Source organism: Heteronotia binoei, chromosome 21 (assembly GCF_032191835.1).
Source record: "Heteronotia binoei isolate CCM8104 ecotype False Entrance Well chromosome 21, APGP_CSIRO_Hbin_v1, whole genome shotgun sequence".
Taxonomy (NCBI): domain Eukaryota; kingdom Metazoa; phylum Chordata; class Lepidosauria; order Squamata; family Gekkonidae; genus Heteronotia; species Heteronotia binoei.
Window position 1 is genome coordinate 73271744 of NC_083243.1, and position 18194 is coordinate 73289937.

The following is an 18194-nucleotide window of genomic DNA, read 5'->3' on the forward strand; positions in this document are numbered from 1 at the left end:
CTGATTTTTGTTTTGTTTTTAGATTTCGGATTCATCTGCAAACCTGGGGATTTTTTCAGGATTGAAGAAAGATCTGTCATGTCTGCATGACTCCAGCCTCTGGATTTAAGTATCCACAGATGGAGCCATGTTGTCTATCAAGATCTACAGATGGTGCACATCTGAGGTGATTTTCATGGACAACTCTTAAAATTACCTTTTGGCATAGTGTGCTACTTGTCCACAGGTACAAATAACTAATGCACTGTTGAACAGTTCAGTTTTTAAATGATTATTAGGCCACTTCTGCTAGAAGTTCAAAGAGGTTTACAAGAAAACATGGTAGTGTTTTAGCTACATCCATTCAGTAAAATAGATTAGAACAAGTGGGAACCTGCAATTACTTGTGGGAGGCATCTCATTTTCCCCTCCACCACTATTTCTTCTTTTCCTTTCCAAAGTATCTCCTTTTTTTCCTGCTTCCTTCTTTAGGGTTGCCAGCTCCAGGTTGCGAAATCCCTAGAGATTTAGGGATGGGCAAAGTTTTGTGATGGAAGCAACCTCAGCAGGTATAATGCCATAGAGTCTACCCTCCAAAGTAGCCCTTGTTTCAAAAAAAAAAATTAATCTCTGTCATCTGGGAAGCAGCTGTCATTCTGGGTGATCTCCAGTCCTGACCTGGAGGATGGCAACCCAATTTCACATGGAGGAAACTGCTGCTTTGGAAGGTGGAGTCTATGGCATTATACCCTTCTGGGGCCCTCACTCTTTCAAACCTATCCTCTCCAGGTTCCACCACCCAAATCTCCAGGAATTTCCCAACATGCAGCTGACAACCCTAATCAGGCTTGGTTCCAATCAGTACTTCATCAAAGGCTAAAATAGGCCTGATCCCCCCCCCACACCTTTTACTGACAGAACCAAGCCTGGAATCCATGGCTGCCTAGCAGTGGTCACTGAGAGAATCTGCTGCTTAAAGCGAGAGGTGCTCTGCTTATCATTTGGGGTTTTTTTTAAATCCCCAATGTATTTTTTAAAAAATTTCAAATTTTTCTACAAACCAAGGGTGGTATTCAGGTTTGTAGAAAGATCTATCTTGTCCATTCACCACTGCAGTCTCTGGCTTTAACATATATACTGAGCCAAGGTTTGAAAAACAATTTCCCACATTCAAACTGCCATTGCATCACACAGTTGAGGAGCATACAAAGAGGTGTGTTTACATTTCAACCTTCATGTGATTTCTGTTTCACTTGTGAACCAGAAGTGCCCAACCTGAAGCACATTATTGGTTCTCTGAGCTCCAGGCACTATTACTACTATGCAGTTCCAGGTTAGGAAAGTGGAAGAAAAGTATTCTTTTACAACAGCTTCAAAAATGGCCAAACAGATAATGCAAGACAATTTTCAAGTCACTAAAATTTGTGCCCATTAATAAGGTAACTTATAACTGCCGTTTGATTGAACTCATTGCAGAAAAGTGCTTGGGGGGCATAATAAACTAAGTAATTATAGATTTTTACCTGCCAATCTAGATCATGACTGGGGAAGAAATAGAAATGCACCATGGGTTTGTCACTATTATGTGTAAACAGACAGCTTATAGCATGTGCTGCAAAACAGAAAGTATATCTAGAGGCAGTAGATGATCTACTTGACAGCTGGTGGCTGGCTGCCAGAAGGATTGCATCAGCCAAGCAGAGTCAGCATGACACAGCAAGTTGCTGATTGGCTGTCCCATGTATAAATGTACAGAGCAACAGTGGTGATTGTGGGTTAGTGGAGTTGGAGTGCAGCGGAGCATATTGTCAGTCAGGAGAGTGAGTTGGTGTAAATAAATGTATATAGTGGTTTTACAGCTACTGTGTAGAGCCTTCATTCTTGCGTCGCTAAGCATCACCCTCTGGGTCTCTCTACGCGCATCGACAGGGTTTGCATACTCAATTTCCCCATGGTGAATGTCTTGATGAAGTGATTCTGTGATTAGATGACTATAATATTCCCTTACTAAGGGAGTCAAAGGAAGAATATGAATTCAAGATCTATTCCCAATCTCTGAAAAAAATCCCTATCAGAATAAATGAAAGCAGCACAAAAGTACAGCTCATCCAGAAAATGTTGTTGTGACCTATGCCCCAAATCTGAATATGGGAGCTAGCATAGCACACTGGCTGTAAATGCAGGTCACTGGTTCAAATTTCAGCTCTGCCACAAACTCATCAGGTGGCCTTAGGCAAGTCATTCTGTTCAAATTCAGTCTCCAGTCTGGCATATGATGTTAATAACACTGGTCTAGCTTATAGGGCTGTTATAATGATCACAATAATATGCACAAAATGCTTTGAACACTGATTGCACTCAACACATTCTAAATCTAATTCATGGGGAAGATCACAAGGAAACAAATGCACTTGTTCCCACTTATGATTTATAGACACAATCCAGCCAAGGATTAGACATTTCCAAGTCACACAAAAATTAATGGAAGAGAACCACGCCTGAGATACTATACAGAAAAATCTGTCATGTCTGAGATACTATACAGAAAAATCAATATACAATGCTTTGCAGCATGCTACATATAGCATGCTATATTTCCACAGTATCAGATCAGCCACTAAAGACCTACTGATTTCAGTGAGCTGGTTAGCCACATGCTCAACTCTGTCCAGTTGAAATCAATGGGACTTACCTTTGTGGGATCTAGTCCTCTGGCTCTGTTGTTAGAAAGAACATGGTGAAGACTCTGAACTGATCATTTTGCAAACCAATATTTTACCCTCACACTGTACAGTGTTACCTCGTTTTCAGATCTGTGCTCTATTAGAAGTTGCTTCCAACCACCACAATGGTATTTTTTAAAAAACACAGTCTACAGTTGTACCTTTAGCTAGAAAACATGCTCAAGATGACAGCAGATGTCCACTTCTAGAAATGGAGATGTTTATGGAGACAGCACTTCATGCACTCTTCTTTAGCAATGGTGCCTACTTTAAAGTAATTCTAAACTATATTGTTCCCGCCAGACTGAATGCCAACTATTTTATGGAGCACGCATACATCTATGGATTATTAATAATCAGAACAAGATTTTTCAGCAGGAATATCTCTGTTTAAAATCCTCTTGCCACTTTGCATATGCTCCAGTGAATCAGCCTTTATAACATACAAAGGCCCCTTTCAATAGGAGGGCTCCTGACTCGTTGGCTACAAGCAGTCTCCATGTTCCCTGCTTTCCAGTAGGTGGTTTCTCTGAAGGCTGAGCAGTTCTATTTTCTTATGTGCCTGTTTAAGCTTCAACTTCAAAGCCTCATTGTCTGCTGTTAAAATGTTTCTTTCCTAAAAAACAAAACAAAACCAAATGGGTGTCATTGGAACAGTATATGATTAAGTTTCAGTGTTTTCATCCCTACTTAGTAGGAGCACTTTTCTTGACTGGCATCTTATTCTCCAAGTCTCTGCACTTAACTAGTTCCTAAATCACAACAACTTGAATAGCAAATGGATTGAAAGAGACAAGAACCGTCCACCTGAGATGAGATCAATTATCATTGCTGCATCTCAAAAGAAAATACCTAATGGGCCAGAAAAGATATGTTTCATGTGCAAAGATGGATATTTTCTATCTGACTATAGGAAATGTCTGTACTCTATTCTAATCTTCAGCTCATCTAGTGCACCTACAGTTCAGTAGGAAAGAAGGTAGTAAAGCTGAATATCTCTACACAAAAATCTCCTATGTCCATAAGACACCTATAACTATGCCGGCTCTTTGCATGTGTCAGCAATGTATTGGTGGTCCAGGACTTATGGCTGATCTGTCCATCAACTAAAATGCTTATATAATATGCTTATATTATATTTTGGTTCCTAGACTAATTAGCCTATGACTGCTTTCCTTAAATCCCACTTTGCAGACTTGTTTATTCAGTTTTTGTTAAAAAGCCAGCATAGTGTTGTGGCAAACAGAATGAGTGTGTGAGAGCCTTGGCCTGTGTTGCCTCTGGAAGGGCAGTCATAGAAATGTGGCTTCATGTGGACAAGTGGGGTACTGGAGAAGAGAAGGGAGGAACAGAGCTTCATGCTGAAGCCTCCTCCAGGCTCCTGGCTGGAAGTGGGCTAAGGGCCTTAGGTCCCTGAGGCCTCAAATATAGAGGGGAGAGGGTTTTTGACCTCCTGTCAGGGTGCTCCCTGCTTGTCCCCTCTGTGTTGGCTCTGAGGCAGAAGTAGCCACAACACCTCCACTCTAGCCTGAGGTCCAGAGTGTTTAAATAGGCTCTCACAGCCTTATTACATGTTCCACACCATACTGCATGATCCAGTCAGCCCTTGAAGGTTTCCTCCATCTCCCTCCAGCTGGGATCCTTCCTTCTCTCCGAGTCCTGGACAAAGCTCCATGCCTAGGTGTCCACCTTGGCTGGGCTGGGCCCTGCACTAGGGGCCCAATTATATGAGCCCCAAAAGAAGGTGCCTCCATTCTCCATTATTTCCAGTGGAAAGAGGAAAGGCATTTAAAGGAATGTGGTCCATTTAAATGTCTTTTGCAAGTTGAGCTGCCTACGAGTGAATCTCAAAGCAGCAAGTTCACTGTCTTTCTGAAGAGAGCCTTACTGCAGTCACCCACCCAACTGCCATGGCTCCCAGGGCTCCTGCTTCCAATTGACAGATCACTGGGGCCCTGGCGCAGCTGGTGTGTGTGGGAGGAAATGGGTGAGAGGCTGGGAGAGCCTCCACAGCCTATGCTTCTGTTGGGGCGGGGGGAAGAAGTAGCAAGTAGTGAGTGACTAGAGAGTGCAAGTGGATGAGGAGGTGCCTTCTCATCCCTAACTCTGTTGCTGCTGGCTCAGAAAACCCTTTTAAACACCTTTTCCAAGTGGCGAACATGAGCCATCCAACAGCCCTGAAAAATCCTGAATATTTTCAGGATTTTTCAAGGCAGTCATTTTTGGATAGCCAAATCACCAGCCCTCTCAGTAACTGGCTGAGAAAATACCTGATAAACACTGATAAGATATTTATCAGCAATACTCCTTTCTAAGCTGTGGAGTTTTGTGAGCACAAATTCTACTTCATGAGCTACTGGCATGAAAGTTGTGAGCTACTGCATAAATTAGTTTGCTCTGGGGCCATTTTTCCTAAGCTAAGACAAAAATGTGTGAGCCAGAGGCTAAAAAACTGTGAGCTACCTCACGCTGCCTCAGCTTAGAGGAAACACTGTTTATCAGGGAGGGGGAGGTTCCAACTCAGCTTATAGCGAGTGCACACCCCTACTCTGCACCTTGAAGCTTGGCCACGTTGGGCCTTCACTGGTTGTCTCGTCATGGTAAATGGGGGCATCAACTGGGACTGGGTACCTTGCTTGCACACAGACAAGCTGTCACCCAGGATGTCTCCAGATCAAATCTTGCACCTGTCATTGACGCACTAAACAAACTTTAGATAACCCTCTCCTTCAGCCTCCCCCCCATCTGCAACAAGTAGTTAATACTAGCTTACCTTACTGGGCTGTTGTAAAGCTAACAGCAAGACAATTTAACTGAGGTGCTTTGAACAGTGGATGGGAGATATAAGTACTATGTATTATTATTATTCATTCTTACCCTATTTGTCTTTTATCAGCTGCTGTAACATCAGAGTTTCATATAAATGCAAAAAGAGTTTCAGCATATGAGTTTTAGATGTAGGCTGAATTGAAAGCTCACATAAGCAAAGAAAATATGTTTGGTTCTGTTGTATTATATTCAAAGGTAATGTTCACTATCGGTACATTAGGGGTGTGCATTTGGTTCGGCCGAACCGAATCAACTGCCGAATTACCCCTGATTCGGCTGTATATGGAATCGCATACAGCCGAATCCAATTGGGGCCCATTATGCGGGAACGGAGTATGGCTCCCCGTATACTTCCATATAGATATTCGGAAGTATACGAAAATCCTTGGAAAAGGCGGGAAAGGGGCTTCTGCAGCCTCAGGGGAGCTGCTTGCCTTTGGTAGCCTTTTCCCACCTCTCCCATAGCCTCCCTGGGATCAGGGAGGGGGGAGGGGGAAGAGGAGCCCCAGCAGCCAATCCAAAGCATGCATTTGCAAAATGCATTGCAAATGCATGCTTTGCAGGGCTGTTGTGTAGCTGATCCCCCAGCTATCAGCAACATTGTTGTTCTTTTAATCTTTTGCTTACTTGGGTATCCAAGTAAGCACTGTTGTCTGGCCAATCACAGAGCAGTGCTATTTTTTTGAAACTGCTCTCTGAAGGCCAGAGAACCTTTTTAAGGAGTCTGCCTGGAGTCCCTTTACTTATCCAGATTTTGGTGGTAGGTAGCTTATTTGGGGTTAGGGGGTTCTGCTGGGGGAGGGAGCCTGGGGTGGGGAATTTTTTTGCCAATTTGCCCATATCTTACTATAGTGAGAGGACTTTTAAAAGTGCAGTGTCCTTTTACTTTTCCTGATTTGGGTGGCTTGGATTTCTTGGGGTTAGGGTGAAGGGGTTTTTTTTGGGGGGGGGGGGAAGTGTTGGTAAAGTTTTTTTACTGTTTTAAAAGTATTCTGTGTTTGATTTGTTGCTGCTGTGTTGTGCTGCTGTTGTTCCTTTTCTCTTCTGGTTCTGGTTCAGGGGGGGGGGGGAGGGGGCTGTTTGGCCTAATTTTCATTGTTTAAAAGGCCACTTTTTTAACAGTTGAGTTTCTTGGCCTTCTCCTGTTGTCCCTTTTCCTGGTTCTGGTTTTGGGGGGCGGGGGGAGAAGCTGGCACCTGGGTGAGAGACCCAGAGCCAGCAGGCTTGTTGTGCTTGGCCAGCTCTCGTATTCTTTGGGGCAGGGCTGGAGAGCTGGCATCTGGGTTTGCTGCAGCCAGGTCTGCAGAGCAGACATTGAGCAGATTGTGTTTTGTGTGGCAGGGTCCATAGAGTAGATAGATGTATATAGTGCATTTGGGTGCTATAGAGATTCTCTGGTGTGAAGTTAGTTTTGGCTTTGGGTGCCCCAGGAATTGGACCCCCTGGCCCAATCTTTTGGGGACTTGGGGGTTTGTAGGGGAGAGTCCCCTGCAGGGCCCCTGCAAATTTGGGGGCTCTCCCTCAAACTCCCTCCCCTCCAGGCGGTTTCAAATATACCCTATTTGCCATTGATTTCAATGGCCCATAGGGTATAATGGGGCCATATATTCGGAAATAGCCGCGCATCTACCGTATATGTGGCTGTTCCGACTATGGAATTCAGAAATATATGGGATTCCGTATTCCCCCCCCCCCCCCACCGGTATATTTTCGAATCCATGTACTACTGATTTTTTTTTTTTTTTTGCACATCCCTATTCACTATGTTAAAAAGAACTACTTCAATCCAAACTGGGCTTTGTCTCTTTCTTACAAATCTAAGGAATTTCTTTCACGTTTTTCACACTCTACATTGGAGCCAGCCAGGGAACTCCTAGAGACACCAAAAAGGTATGATGTGTAATGAATTACCATCCACAGTCATTGTTTCAGTTTACCTGCTCTAGCTCCTGATATGAAGGTTTAAGAATAAATTGCTCTTCCTTTGTTTTGTGACTGCCATCCTTGTTTTCCCATTTTACATAAGCCTTTTTACGGCTAAGAACTGGGCTTGGGCATGGAGACACAGGAGTAGGCTGGAGAAAAGTATTTTCAGATGGCACTGCTGGCTCCTTCTGTTGTCTGTTGGTCCCATCACCATAAGCTGGAACTGGGTCAGTCTGCGTGCCTTTGTGTACCACAGCTGGCTTTAATCTTACTGAGATCTTTTGAGCTGACACACCCATGAGCATAATTGTTCTGTCCTTGCTCTCTTCATTGTGTTCAACTACTTCTCCATTAGGAAAGGGAAATCCTCCCTCCTCTAGTCCTGTGGGAAAAAAACAAAAGATATGAAGTTAATGGCAATTATGGAAGGTGAAAGCAGTCCAGCGATTAAATTAAATTACACATTCTAGTAGAAGTTACAGCTCAGTGACCAAAGTTGATGAAATTATTTACTGTTGGAACTATATACATTAATTTTCATTAGCTTTCTTTCCCATGTTGTCTCTTTATAGGCTGTAGTAAGGATGGGAATGAACCTCAAAAGTTCAGGGTTAGGGGGCAGTCCACAAACCGAACCCCAAATTGAACTTAGTCAAATGGGCCCCAACCAAGGCAAGCCACAGCCGGGAGAAAGGAGGTGGGGACCACCCTGGAAGGAACTTCCCTTCCACCTTTCTCCCAGCTGCGGCTCACCAGGGCCAGGAGAAAGGGGGAGGAGGATTCACTGGGAAAGGACTTCCTTTCCCCCTTTCTCCTGGCCATGGTTCACCTTGGCTGGAAGGAAAGGGGTGGGGATTTCCTGGGAAGGGTTTTGCTCCCCCTCTTCAAAGCAGAAGAGAGCAAAACGTATTCTGAAGGGGGTGAAGTGGCTAGAAGCAAAACCTCCATTGAAAGGGGTGAAGCAAAACTGAAGGGTCAAATGGCTGCCAGTCATTTAAACACAACAGCTGACTGGTGGGTCCCACACCGCTCAGCTGTTAGGTTTAAATGGTTGGCCCCAAACAGCCAGATCAAACTGGCCAAAAGTCTGGTAAATGTTCAGGGAAGGAGTTTTCTCTGAACATCAAGTCCCAAGCTTCAAAGCAGCTCAAGTTTGGCCCAAATTTTGGTTCATGAGCTGTTTCATGCTCATCCCTATATAGTAGCCAAAACTTTGTAAGAAGCTGACGAATGACTAAACTAATACAGTCAACTATGATACATGAGTTGCAACTTACTAGGTGTTCCCCCACTTATGGTAACCCACTGGCATTGATCAAAGCCTGTGCTTTTTCTACCTTCCCTCCATATGAAATGAGTTTCCTGAGGAGGTACATTGTGTGTGGTCTCTCTAAACATTTAGGAAGCACTAAAAGCCATTTTATTTTTTAGGGCTTCTAATGAGATGTAAGCTGCAAGAATGCTTTGGGTGTGAGGGAATTATTTGGAATTTATATATTTTCAACTGGGATATATAATAATAGTGGCCTACTATACACCACTGTTGTTAATATAACTGATAATTTATTTTGTTTCTTCAGAAGATTTATATCTTGCCATTCAAGTATACAAATGGGGAACTTAAAGACAGTACATAAGGCAGTTCAAGTACATAATCACAGAATATAAAAAGCTAAGCCACACCTGTCATTAAATATAATGGGTATTAGCCTGTATGAAGATTCAGAAATTATTAGGTAGCAGCAATCACTTTGATTTTGGGTCAAACTGGCAGGAATTAGTAGAGCTATAAAATGGATTTCTATTACTGGGCCTTAAAATATCAACTAAAGGCCAAACTAGATGTTAACCAGGTTCCCAAATCCTTGACAGTTGGTCTTTAAAGAGTCAAAGAGATGGATTTGGCAGAAATTTCAAGACTGGTGGGATGCATGAACAAGATACACTGACAGATGGAATCTGAAATACAGATTGTTATCAAATATAATGAGTGGATTTTTCTTATTTCAAGAAAGCTTTGGGTTTTAAAAAAACCCCACCATTAAATTGTATACTACTTGATTTTTTTAACTTTTAACCTTCAAATGGTACAATAAACAATAAATGGTACAATAAACAACAAAAAAGTTACATTGGAGAGCTCCCTGAAAATGATGTTGAGGTGTTTTTGGAATTGTGACCCACAATACAGATAATTTAATGAAAGAAGTTCTGCATGTCCCTGTACCTTGGTGTAATATTACAGTAATCCTGTATCTTAATATGTTTCAAATCTAGTCATTAGTGGTGGGGCTCTCTTCAGAAGAAGAATAAGTTTTTATATCCCACATTTCTTTGCCCCAAGGAGTCTCAAAGTGACTTGCAATCATCTTCTCTTCCTCTCTCCACAACAGGCACCTTGTAAGGTCAATGGGGCTGAGAGTTTAAGAGAACTATGACTATTCCATTGTCACCCAGCAGGCTTTGTGAGGAGGAATGGGGAATCAAACCGAGTTCTCCAGATTAGAGTCTGTCTCTCTTAACCACTACACCACACTGGCTCTTTAGGCTACTACTGGTATTGAGAATAAGTGCATATTGACTCAGGAGAAAATGAGAGTTACAAAAGAGGAACAAACGAAGATGATTACTTTTCAGGTTTTCAGCTATTTTTATTTATTTATTTACTTACTTTAGATTTATATGCCCCCCACTCCACAAGCAGACTCTGGACGGCTAACAGTCATGATAAAATGATTTAAATTACAATTATAAAAGAATAAAAACATATATAAGCAATTTAAAAACTAAATATTGGTGCTACAAGAAGATTTTATAACATAGTTGGTTTATCAACATCTCAGTTCTCTGTTCCTTTGTTACTCTATTAGCAGTCTTACAGGTAATATTGTTCAGCGGCATAGCAGTGGCAGCCTCCCCCCATATTAGTTGTTATAGGCCTGCCGAAGGAGTTCAGTTTTGCAGGCCCTGCAGAATTGGAAGAGATCCCGCAGGGCTCTCGTGTCCTCTGGAAGAGCATTCTATAACATCGGTGCTGCCACTAAGAAGGCCCTAGCCCATGTAGAATTTAGTCTGGTCTCCCTTGGTCCAGGGATGGATAACAGATTTGACCTCCTGAATGCAGTGCTCTCTGGGGTATATATGGGGAAAGGCGGTCCCTTAGATAGACAGGTCCTCAGCAATATAGGGCCTTAAAGGTCAGTGCCAACACTTTGAAATGGATTTGATACACAATAGGCAGGCAGTGTAGCTCTTTTAGCACAGGCTGAATGTGCTCCCATCGAGGGAGCCCCATTAACAACCGCACCGCAGCATTCTGCACTAGCTGCAGTTTCTGAGTCAGCGTCAAAGGTAGCCCCATGTAGAGGGCATTACAGTATTCTATCCTCAAGGTGACTGTAGCATGGATTGCCATTGCTAAGTTGCAGTGCTCCATGAAAGGGGCCAGCTGCTGTACCCATCGCAGATGGAAAAAGGCAGATTGCAGTGGCTCCTACCTGGGCCTCCATAGTCAACAAGGGCCCCAGGAGCATTCTCAGGCTCCTGACCTTAGGGGCCAGTATTAGTGGCACCCTGTTGAAAGTCAGCAAGGGAATCTCCTTTCTCGGGCCACCGCAACTCAGATAGAGAACCTCCGTCCTCATTGGATTTAACTTCAGTTGACTCAACCTGAGCCAGGATGTCACGGCTTGTAGTGCCAGGTCCAAGTTGTTTGATGTGCAGCCAGATCAGCCACCCATCAACAGATAGAGCTGGGTGTCATCCGCATATTGATGGCACCCTAGCCCATTATAATAAACACACACTTAAAAAATAAGGAAATAAACCCAATATTTATTTATTTATTTATTTATATTAGGATTTATACCCCGCCCTTCTCACCTAAGTGTCTCAGGGCGGCTTACAGCATAATAATTCAAACACTTCAGTTTAAAACATTTAAAAATACAATTAAAATACAATTAAACCATAAATTAATAAAAACAAGATAGAATAAAACCGGCGGTCTATAGATGCATTTTGTTCCATCCAAGATATTTTCATTGTCAGTTAATGTTATAGGCCTGCCGGAAGAGGGCTGTCTTACAGGCCCTGCGGAATTGCCCTAGATCCCGCAGGGCCCGCACCTCTTCCGGCAGCTGGTTCCACCAATAAGGTGCCGTTATTGAGAAGGCCCGATCCCTGGTGGATTTTAGACGGGCCTCCTTTGGCCCGGGGACTACCAACAGGTTTTGTGAACCTGAGCGTAGTACTCTCTGGGGAACGTGTGGGCCTGAGAGATGATAGTGTTAGATTCAGCACTAGATTGGATCCTAAGTAACAATTATGCCTGAACATTTCATTAAAGACAGGTTGCTTACTTGTAACTGTAGATCTTCAAATGGTCATCTGTGCATTCACACTCATGGGATAAAGCGCCCGCGCCGATCCCCGAATCGGTACCTAAAAAGCCCGGAAATTTTTTCGCACTTGGCACCAATGGGCATGTGTAGGCGTCCCAGTGCGCATGCTTGCCAGCGCCAGCGCAAGGATCCCGCCAGTTCCTTCCTGACCGCTGGAAGCCCCTACTGGAGGGAGACCGTCAGCAGTGGGGAAGGAGGGCGGGTAGTGTGAATGCACAGATGACCACTTGAAGACCTACAGTTACAGGTAAGCAACCTGTCTATCTTCTTTGTGGTCTCTGTGCTTCACACTCATGGGAGATTAGCAAGCAAGACATACCTGGAGGCGAGAAGATGGTCAACCAGAAGAAACTGCTTGCAGCACCGCAGCTCCCAGACGAGTCCTCTGTTGAGCATGCACGTCCAGCACGTAGTGCTTCATAAATGCATGCGGAGAGGACCAGGTGGCAGCCTTGCAAACATCCATCAGGGACACGCCTTTCAGGAATGCCACTGACGTCGCCATCGCTCTTGTAGAGTGTCTGCGAATAGGCCCAGGTAACGGCTTCTTAGCCAACAAATAACACAGTTTAATAGTCTCAGTGAGCCATTTCGAAAGCCGCTGAGACGAGATCCTGGAACCTAACTTAGGAGCAGCATAAGAAACAAAAAGCTGCTGGTCCTTACGAAAACTCTTGGAGCGACTTAAATAAAACAATAAAGCACGCTTCACATCTAGAGCATGCAACCTACGTTCCTCATCCGAGGAAGGGGTATGATGAAAAGTGGGCAACCAAACTTCTAAGTTGAGGTGGAACTGAGAAACCACCTTGGGGAGAAAAGAAATATCAGGAGCTAGCGACACTCCAGCCTCCTGAAAAACAAGATATGGGTAGTCACAACGCATAGCCGTGAGCTCCCCTGCACGGTGTGCGGATGTGATGGTTACCAAAAAAGCAGTCTTCCAAGACAGAAGCTGTAACAAACATGTGACCATCGGCTCAAAAGGACGTCGAGTCAGCCTGTCCAACACTAAAGTCAAATCCCACAACTGTGGGGGCGATCTCGATGGGGGATGAAGCCTAAGCAAACCCTTCAAATACCTTTTAGAATGAGGGTGTGCAAAAACAGTGCCCCTCAACTGGTTCATGGAACGCAGAAATTGCTGCCAAATAAACCTTGATGGAAGAAAAAACAAGGCCAGCATCCACCAGAGATAACAAAAATTCAAAAATCACCGACAACCCCACCCTTTGGGGGGAGACTGAGGGATCAACTAAGAACTGCAGAAACCTCTGCCACTTCCTATCATAGGAAGCGCGGGTAAAAAGTTTTCTGCTGTTCAAGAAAACATGTTGGACTCTGCTAGAGAACCCACAGGGTCGATGAACCACGCTGTCAGCTTCAGGTGGAGCACATTGTGATGGAGTACATGACCGTCCTGAGCTGACAGAAGGTCTGGCTCCGCTAGAAACTTGTAGAAGACCCCCCTGGCCAGTTGGAGCAGGATTGGGAACCAGTTCTGGTGAGGCCACCAGGGAGTCACCAGGATACAGCATGGTCTCTCTCTTGCTATCTTGTTGACCACCCTTGTCCGTAGTGGCAGAGGTGGAAACAGATAAAGGAACCGACTAGAACAGCAGACCGTCTCCCAATGACTCTGGACGTGAGCCCCCTCTGGAGCAAAACAGAGGACACTTCCGGTTTTCAGCTGTGGCAAAGACATCCACCTGAGGATACCCCGAGAGCTGAAACACAGGTTGAAGGAAGCGCCACCGCAACTCACACTCGTACGGGGAAGCCGCACCCCTGCTGAGGGAATCTGCTTGCAGGTTGAGGATCCCTGGGAGGTGTGCTGCCTTCACAAAGATGTCGTGATCCAAGCACTCCGACCACAGATCCAGCCCCAGTGCACAAAGCCGTCGCGAGACTGTCCTTCCCTGCCTGTTGATGTAACACAGGGCAGTGGCAAGTAATGCCAGCAGTTCCAAGTAATTTATGTGGCAGTGAGTCAATTTCAAAGGCCAAGGGCCCCCCCCACACAGATCGTCCATATGAGCCCCCCAACCCCATAAAGACGCATCTGTTGTGATAGTCACAGTTGGTGCAGGTAGATGGAAGGGAGCTCCCTGACAAATGTTGTCCTTTGACTTCCACCATTGCAGTGTTCGAAGCGTCACAGGTGGAATTACAAACCTCTTTCGAGGTGAGTCCCGTAATAGACGAAACTGACGGAGAAACCAAAGCTGTAGGCCTCTCATCCTCAGCTTCGCAAAGAGCAGCATGCTTGTTGTCGCTACCCTCAGCCCCAGCATCCGCTGCAGCTGCTGCGCCGTGTCCCACTTTTGACTCTGTAGAAGTTCGACAAGGTTGATAATGTCCATCGCTCTCTGCTGAGGCAGAAACGCGCGATGAAGGTTCGTATCCAGCAAAGCCCCTATGAACTGAACTGTCCTCGATGGAGTAAGGTGTGATTTCTCCAAATTGACCTGCAGACCCAAGGTGTTGAGAAGACGAAGAGTGATGGCAATGTGAGATGACAAACCCTCTTTCGACTCCGCCACAAGGAGCAAGTCGTCGATGTATGGAAAGACGACTATCCCTTGAAGCTGGAGATGGGCAGCCACAACCCTCATCATCTTCGTGAACACCTGAGGTGCAGTGGACAGACCGAACGGCAGAGCCTTGAACTGGAAGTGCTGAGAACCTACTGCAAACCGAAGGAAACGTCTGAACGCAGGATGAATGCTGACGTGGAAGTATGCATCCTTGAGGTCCAGCGTTGCCATCCAATCTCCTTGGTTGATGAGGGGCAGAATTTATTTATTTATTTATTTATTTATTTATTTTATTTAGAATTTATATCCCGCCCTTCCCACGAGTGGCTCAGGGCGGCTTCCAACAATAGATCCCACATAAAATTAACAATATTTAAACATGTAAAGGAATGACGATTTAAACAGATAAAACAGATAAAACCATAAATAATAATAGAATTGTTTGCAGAGTGGACATTCTGAACTTCTGGTACAAAATAAATTTGTTCAGATTCCGAAGATCCATGATTGGTCTTAGACCCCCATCCCGCTTGGGAACCAGGAAGTAACGAGAGTAGAAGCCTCCCATCCTGGCGTCCTTCGGGACCTTCTCTATGGCTTGTTTCTGTAAGAGGTTGCTTACCTCCGCCAGCAGAGGTGGGGACGGGGGAGTGGTAATTACCACGGATTGGTTCGGAATCTGAGTAAAGTCTATTTTGTAGCCTTCCACTACGATGGAAAGCGCCCAACTGTCTGTAGTGATGGACTCCCAGGCTGACAGGAATGGGCGAAGGCGGATAGACAAAGTGGAAGAGGGGACGGTGACGCGTGCTGCCAGAAAGTCAAAGGCCCTGCTTTTGAGGGCGAGTGCCCTTGGACTTGCTGGTGGGCTGTGAAGCATAACGGTTTCTGTTGTTCCCCCTGTATGGGGACCTACTCTCAAGTTGAGCAGAGCGAGGTCTCCACTGCTGTTCCAGGGAGAACTTTTGGTACGGCTTCTTTGCCCAGGGCTTGTGCCACTGTTTCTGTTTCGCAGCTCTGGAAGATGCCAGTACGTCCAGGTTCCTGGAAGTTTTTATACTTTTGTCCATTTCCTGGAGCACATTGTTGGTGGTGGAGCTGAAGAGGCCTTCGCCCTTGAAGGGCAGATCCTCGATGAAGGCCCTGGTATCATGCTGGAGAGCCATAGATCTGAGCCAGGAGTGGCAGTGGAGGCAGATGGCAGAAGTGATGGTCCTTGCTGAGATGTCGACCATGTGCTTTGCTGTGGCCAGTTGTTGTTTGGCTACAGCAAAGCCTTCCTTCTGCAACTTCTTTGCAGCCGACCTCTTCTCCTCACTCAGGGAAGACAGAAGGGGTGTCAAGCAATTAGATCTCAAAGAAATCAGTCCTTGATTTGAAACAAAGTATGATTTATTGATAATCCAAGATTCTTCTATTGAGTTAGGTATTGGAACTGATACATAGTAGCAGTGGAAGGCATACTTAAAGGCGGCACATCAAAGGTTTCCTAAACAAAGCTACATTCTCTAAACAATGCTGTATTCACGTGTGAATCTTCACACGGCAACTTCTTATCTCCCCTGTGGTTTCTTTTCCTGGGACCAGGCCTGAGAACCTGTCCCTGGACGCACTTATCTTCAAAGAGTAAATTCCTGCATTTGTTAGTGAAAGCGAAAGAGGCAAAAGAGGCGCGAACTACACTCTGGCTATTCCCTGCTTTGATGTGCCTAGCTTAGTTCATGGTTAGTAACATTCATGGAGCTTTACAGATACATTCAGTTAGCATCATACTATTAGCATTATATTATTAAAAGAAAGATTCACATTGCTTGACAAGGGGGGTCAGTTGTTCCCATACTGAGTATTGGTATCTAGCCATGCATGCGGCATAGTTAGATACCTTTATTGGTATCTAGCCATGCATGCGGCATAGTTAGATACCTTTACTCCCAGAGTCCCAGCCAAATAGAACTTCCTCCCTACATTATCCAATTTCTTCCCCTCCTTGTCTGGTGGAGAGGAGTGCGTCTTGCAGGCCTTGGATGAGGAGGAAACAACCACCGAATTTGGCTTCGGGTGTGTGAAGAGGAACTCAGCCCCGGACTCTTGGACATGGTACATATGGTCCAACCTCCTCGATGACACTGGCGTAGAAGCAGGCTTCACCCAGGGCTCCTTCACTGCCTGTAGGAAAACCTTCATCACCAGCAGGGCAACCGCTGTAGATGTATCCCGTTGCATGATGTCAAACACATTATCGTCTACAACGGGTTGCGGCTGTGACACAGGAAGCGAGAGGGAGAGTGCCATCCTCTTCACCAGGTCCCCGTACGACTTCAGATCCTCCAACAGTGAGATGGGAAGATTTTCAGCCGTATGAGACGCTGGGGAAGGTTCCAAAGCCCGGTCCGGATCGTTGGTACCGACCTCAGAGTCCGACAATGAAGACTCTCTGTGTAGAGATTGTTCTGAGAGCACCAGAGTAGACTCTCTGATGGGCGACCGGATCGACCCCGATGACCGAGGTTGGACTTCCTCCCCCACCACGCCGTGTCTGTCAGGCGGGACAGCGATTGATGCCGAAGGCCGCCATCCAGAATGCTGAGACAGCCTGGACATGTGGGATGCCTCGAACTCGCGAGGAGGGTACCATTGGTATGGTGAGTAAGGATAAGGGTAAAGAGGCCATTGGCACTGCTCCCATGATGTAAGTGGTGGGAAGCGACGAACTACTGAAGTCGGCTCCAGCTCTCTCCAGCCTTTCGCCTGATCCATCGGTGCCGAAGGCTCCATTGGTGCCGACACCTCTACCTCCGAGACCGAGTTGCTCTCACTGCGACGTCTGGACCCTGAAGAGTGGAAGTGCTGAGTCAGGTCGATCTCGTGCTCCGATGCCAATAGGCACAGCTGCGAAGCACTGCCTCTCGACACCGAAGGGCTACGACGCGGGGATGCCAAGATCTTCCTCGGTGGCACTGTTGATTGCGAAGCGTCATGTGAAGGTGAAGAGGTGCGGGATGGTTTCTTCTTCCGCTTATCTTTTGATTTCACTTTCTTCGGCGCGGATGATTGGGTCCCCGAATCATCCCGATGCCTCTTAGCCAGGCTGTCCACTGACCCTTCAGAAGGCCATTTCATGGAACGCCTGCGCTCGGCCGGCATCTCGGTCCTGATCGGCAAAGTCTCAGCCGATGTGACCGTTGAGGCAGCGGCCTCACCCATTGGTACCGACAGGCCCGATGCCATCTTTAGAGGACAAAGTGCCAACTTGACCAAAACCGCCGAAAGCCTCGCCGCTCGATTCTTGCGAGTTTGTTTTGAGAAACTCAGACAGTGAGCGCAGGAATCGACTCGATGTCCCTCGCCCAGACAGAGGAGACAGAGGGAATGGCCGTCGGGGGGGGGCAATCTTCTTCCCACAGGAACGGCACTTCTTAAGAGCCAGTTTGGTGTAGTGGTTAAATGTGCGGACTCTTATCTGGGAGAACCAGGTTTGATTCCCCACTCCTCCACTTGCACCTGCTAGCATGGCCTTGGGTCAGCCAGAGCTCTGGCAGAGATTGTTGGGCAGCTGCTGTGAGAGCCCTCTCCAGCCCCACCCACCTCACAGGGTGTCTGTTGTGGGGGAGGAAGGTAAAGGAGATTGTGAGCCGCTCTGAGACTCTTCGGAGTGGAGAGCGGGATATAAATCCAATATCTTCTTCTTCTTCTTAAAAAACCCCCAATATCTTTCCATAGACGTCCAGGAAAATACCCCGCCCAGGAAAGTTTCTGAGGGGGAAAAAAGGAGCCCTGAAGGGCAAGTCCAACAAACT

General features: G+C 45.8%; 1 protein-coding gene across 2 annotated transcripts in view; it reads right to left on the reverse strand.

The window, feature by feature from the left end:
- Window positions 1-1913: 1913 nt before the first annotated feature.
- RASGRP1 (RAS guanyl releasing protein 1) overlaps window positions 1914-18194 on the reverse strand; it is a 102745-nt gene continuing 86464 nt past the window's right edge. For both annotated transcript variants that reach the window (XM_060261292.1, XM_060261293.1), the window contains 2 exons: window positions 7469-7839; window positions 1914-3318 (listed from right to left, as the gene is read on the reverse strand). In XM_060261292.1, the coding sequence (XP_060117275.1) occupies window positions 3187-3318; window positions 7469-7839 (503 nt within the window). In that variant the 3' untranslated portion in view covers window positions 1914-3186. The remainder of the gene's footprint in view (window positions 3319-7468; window positions 7840-18194) is intronic.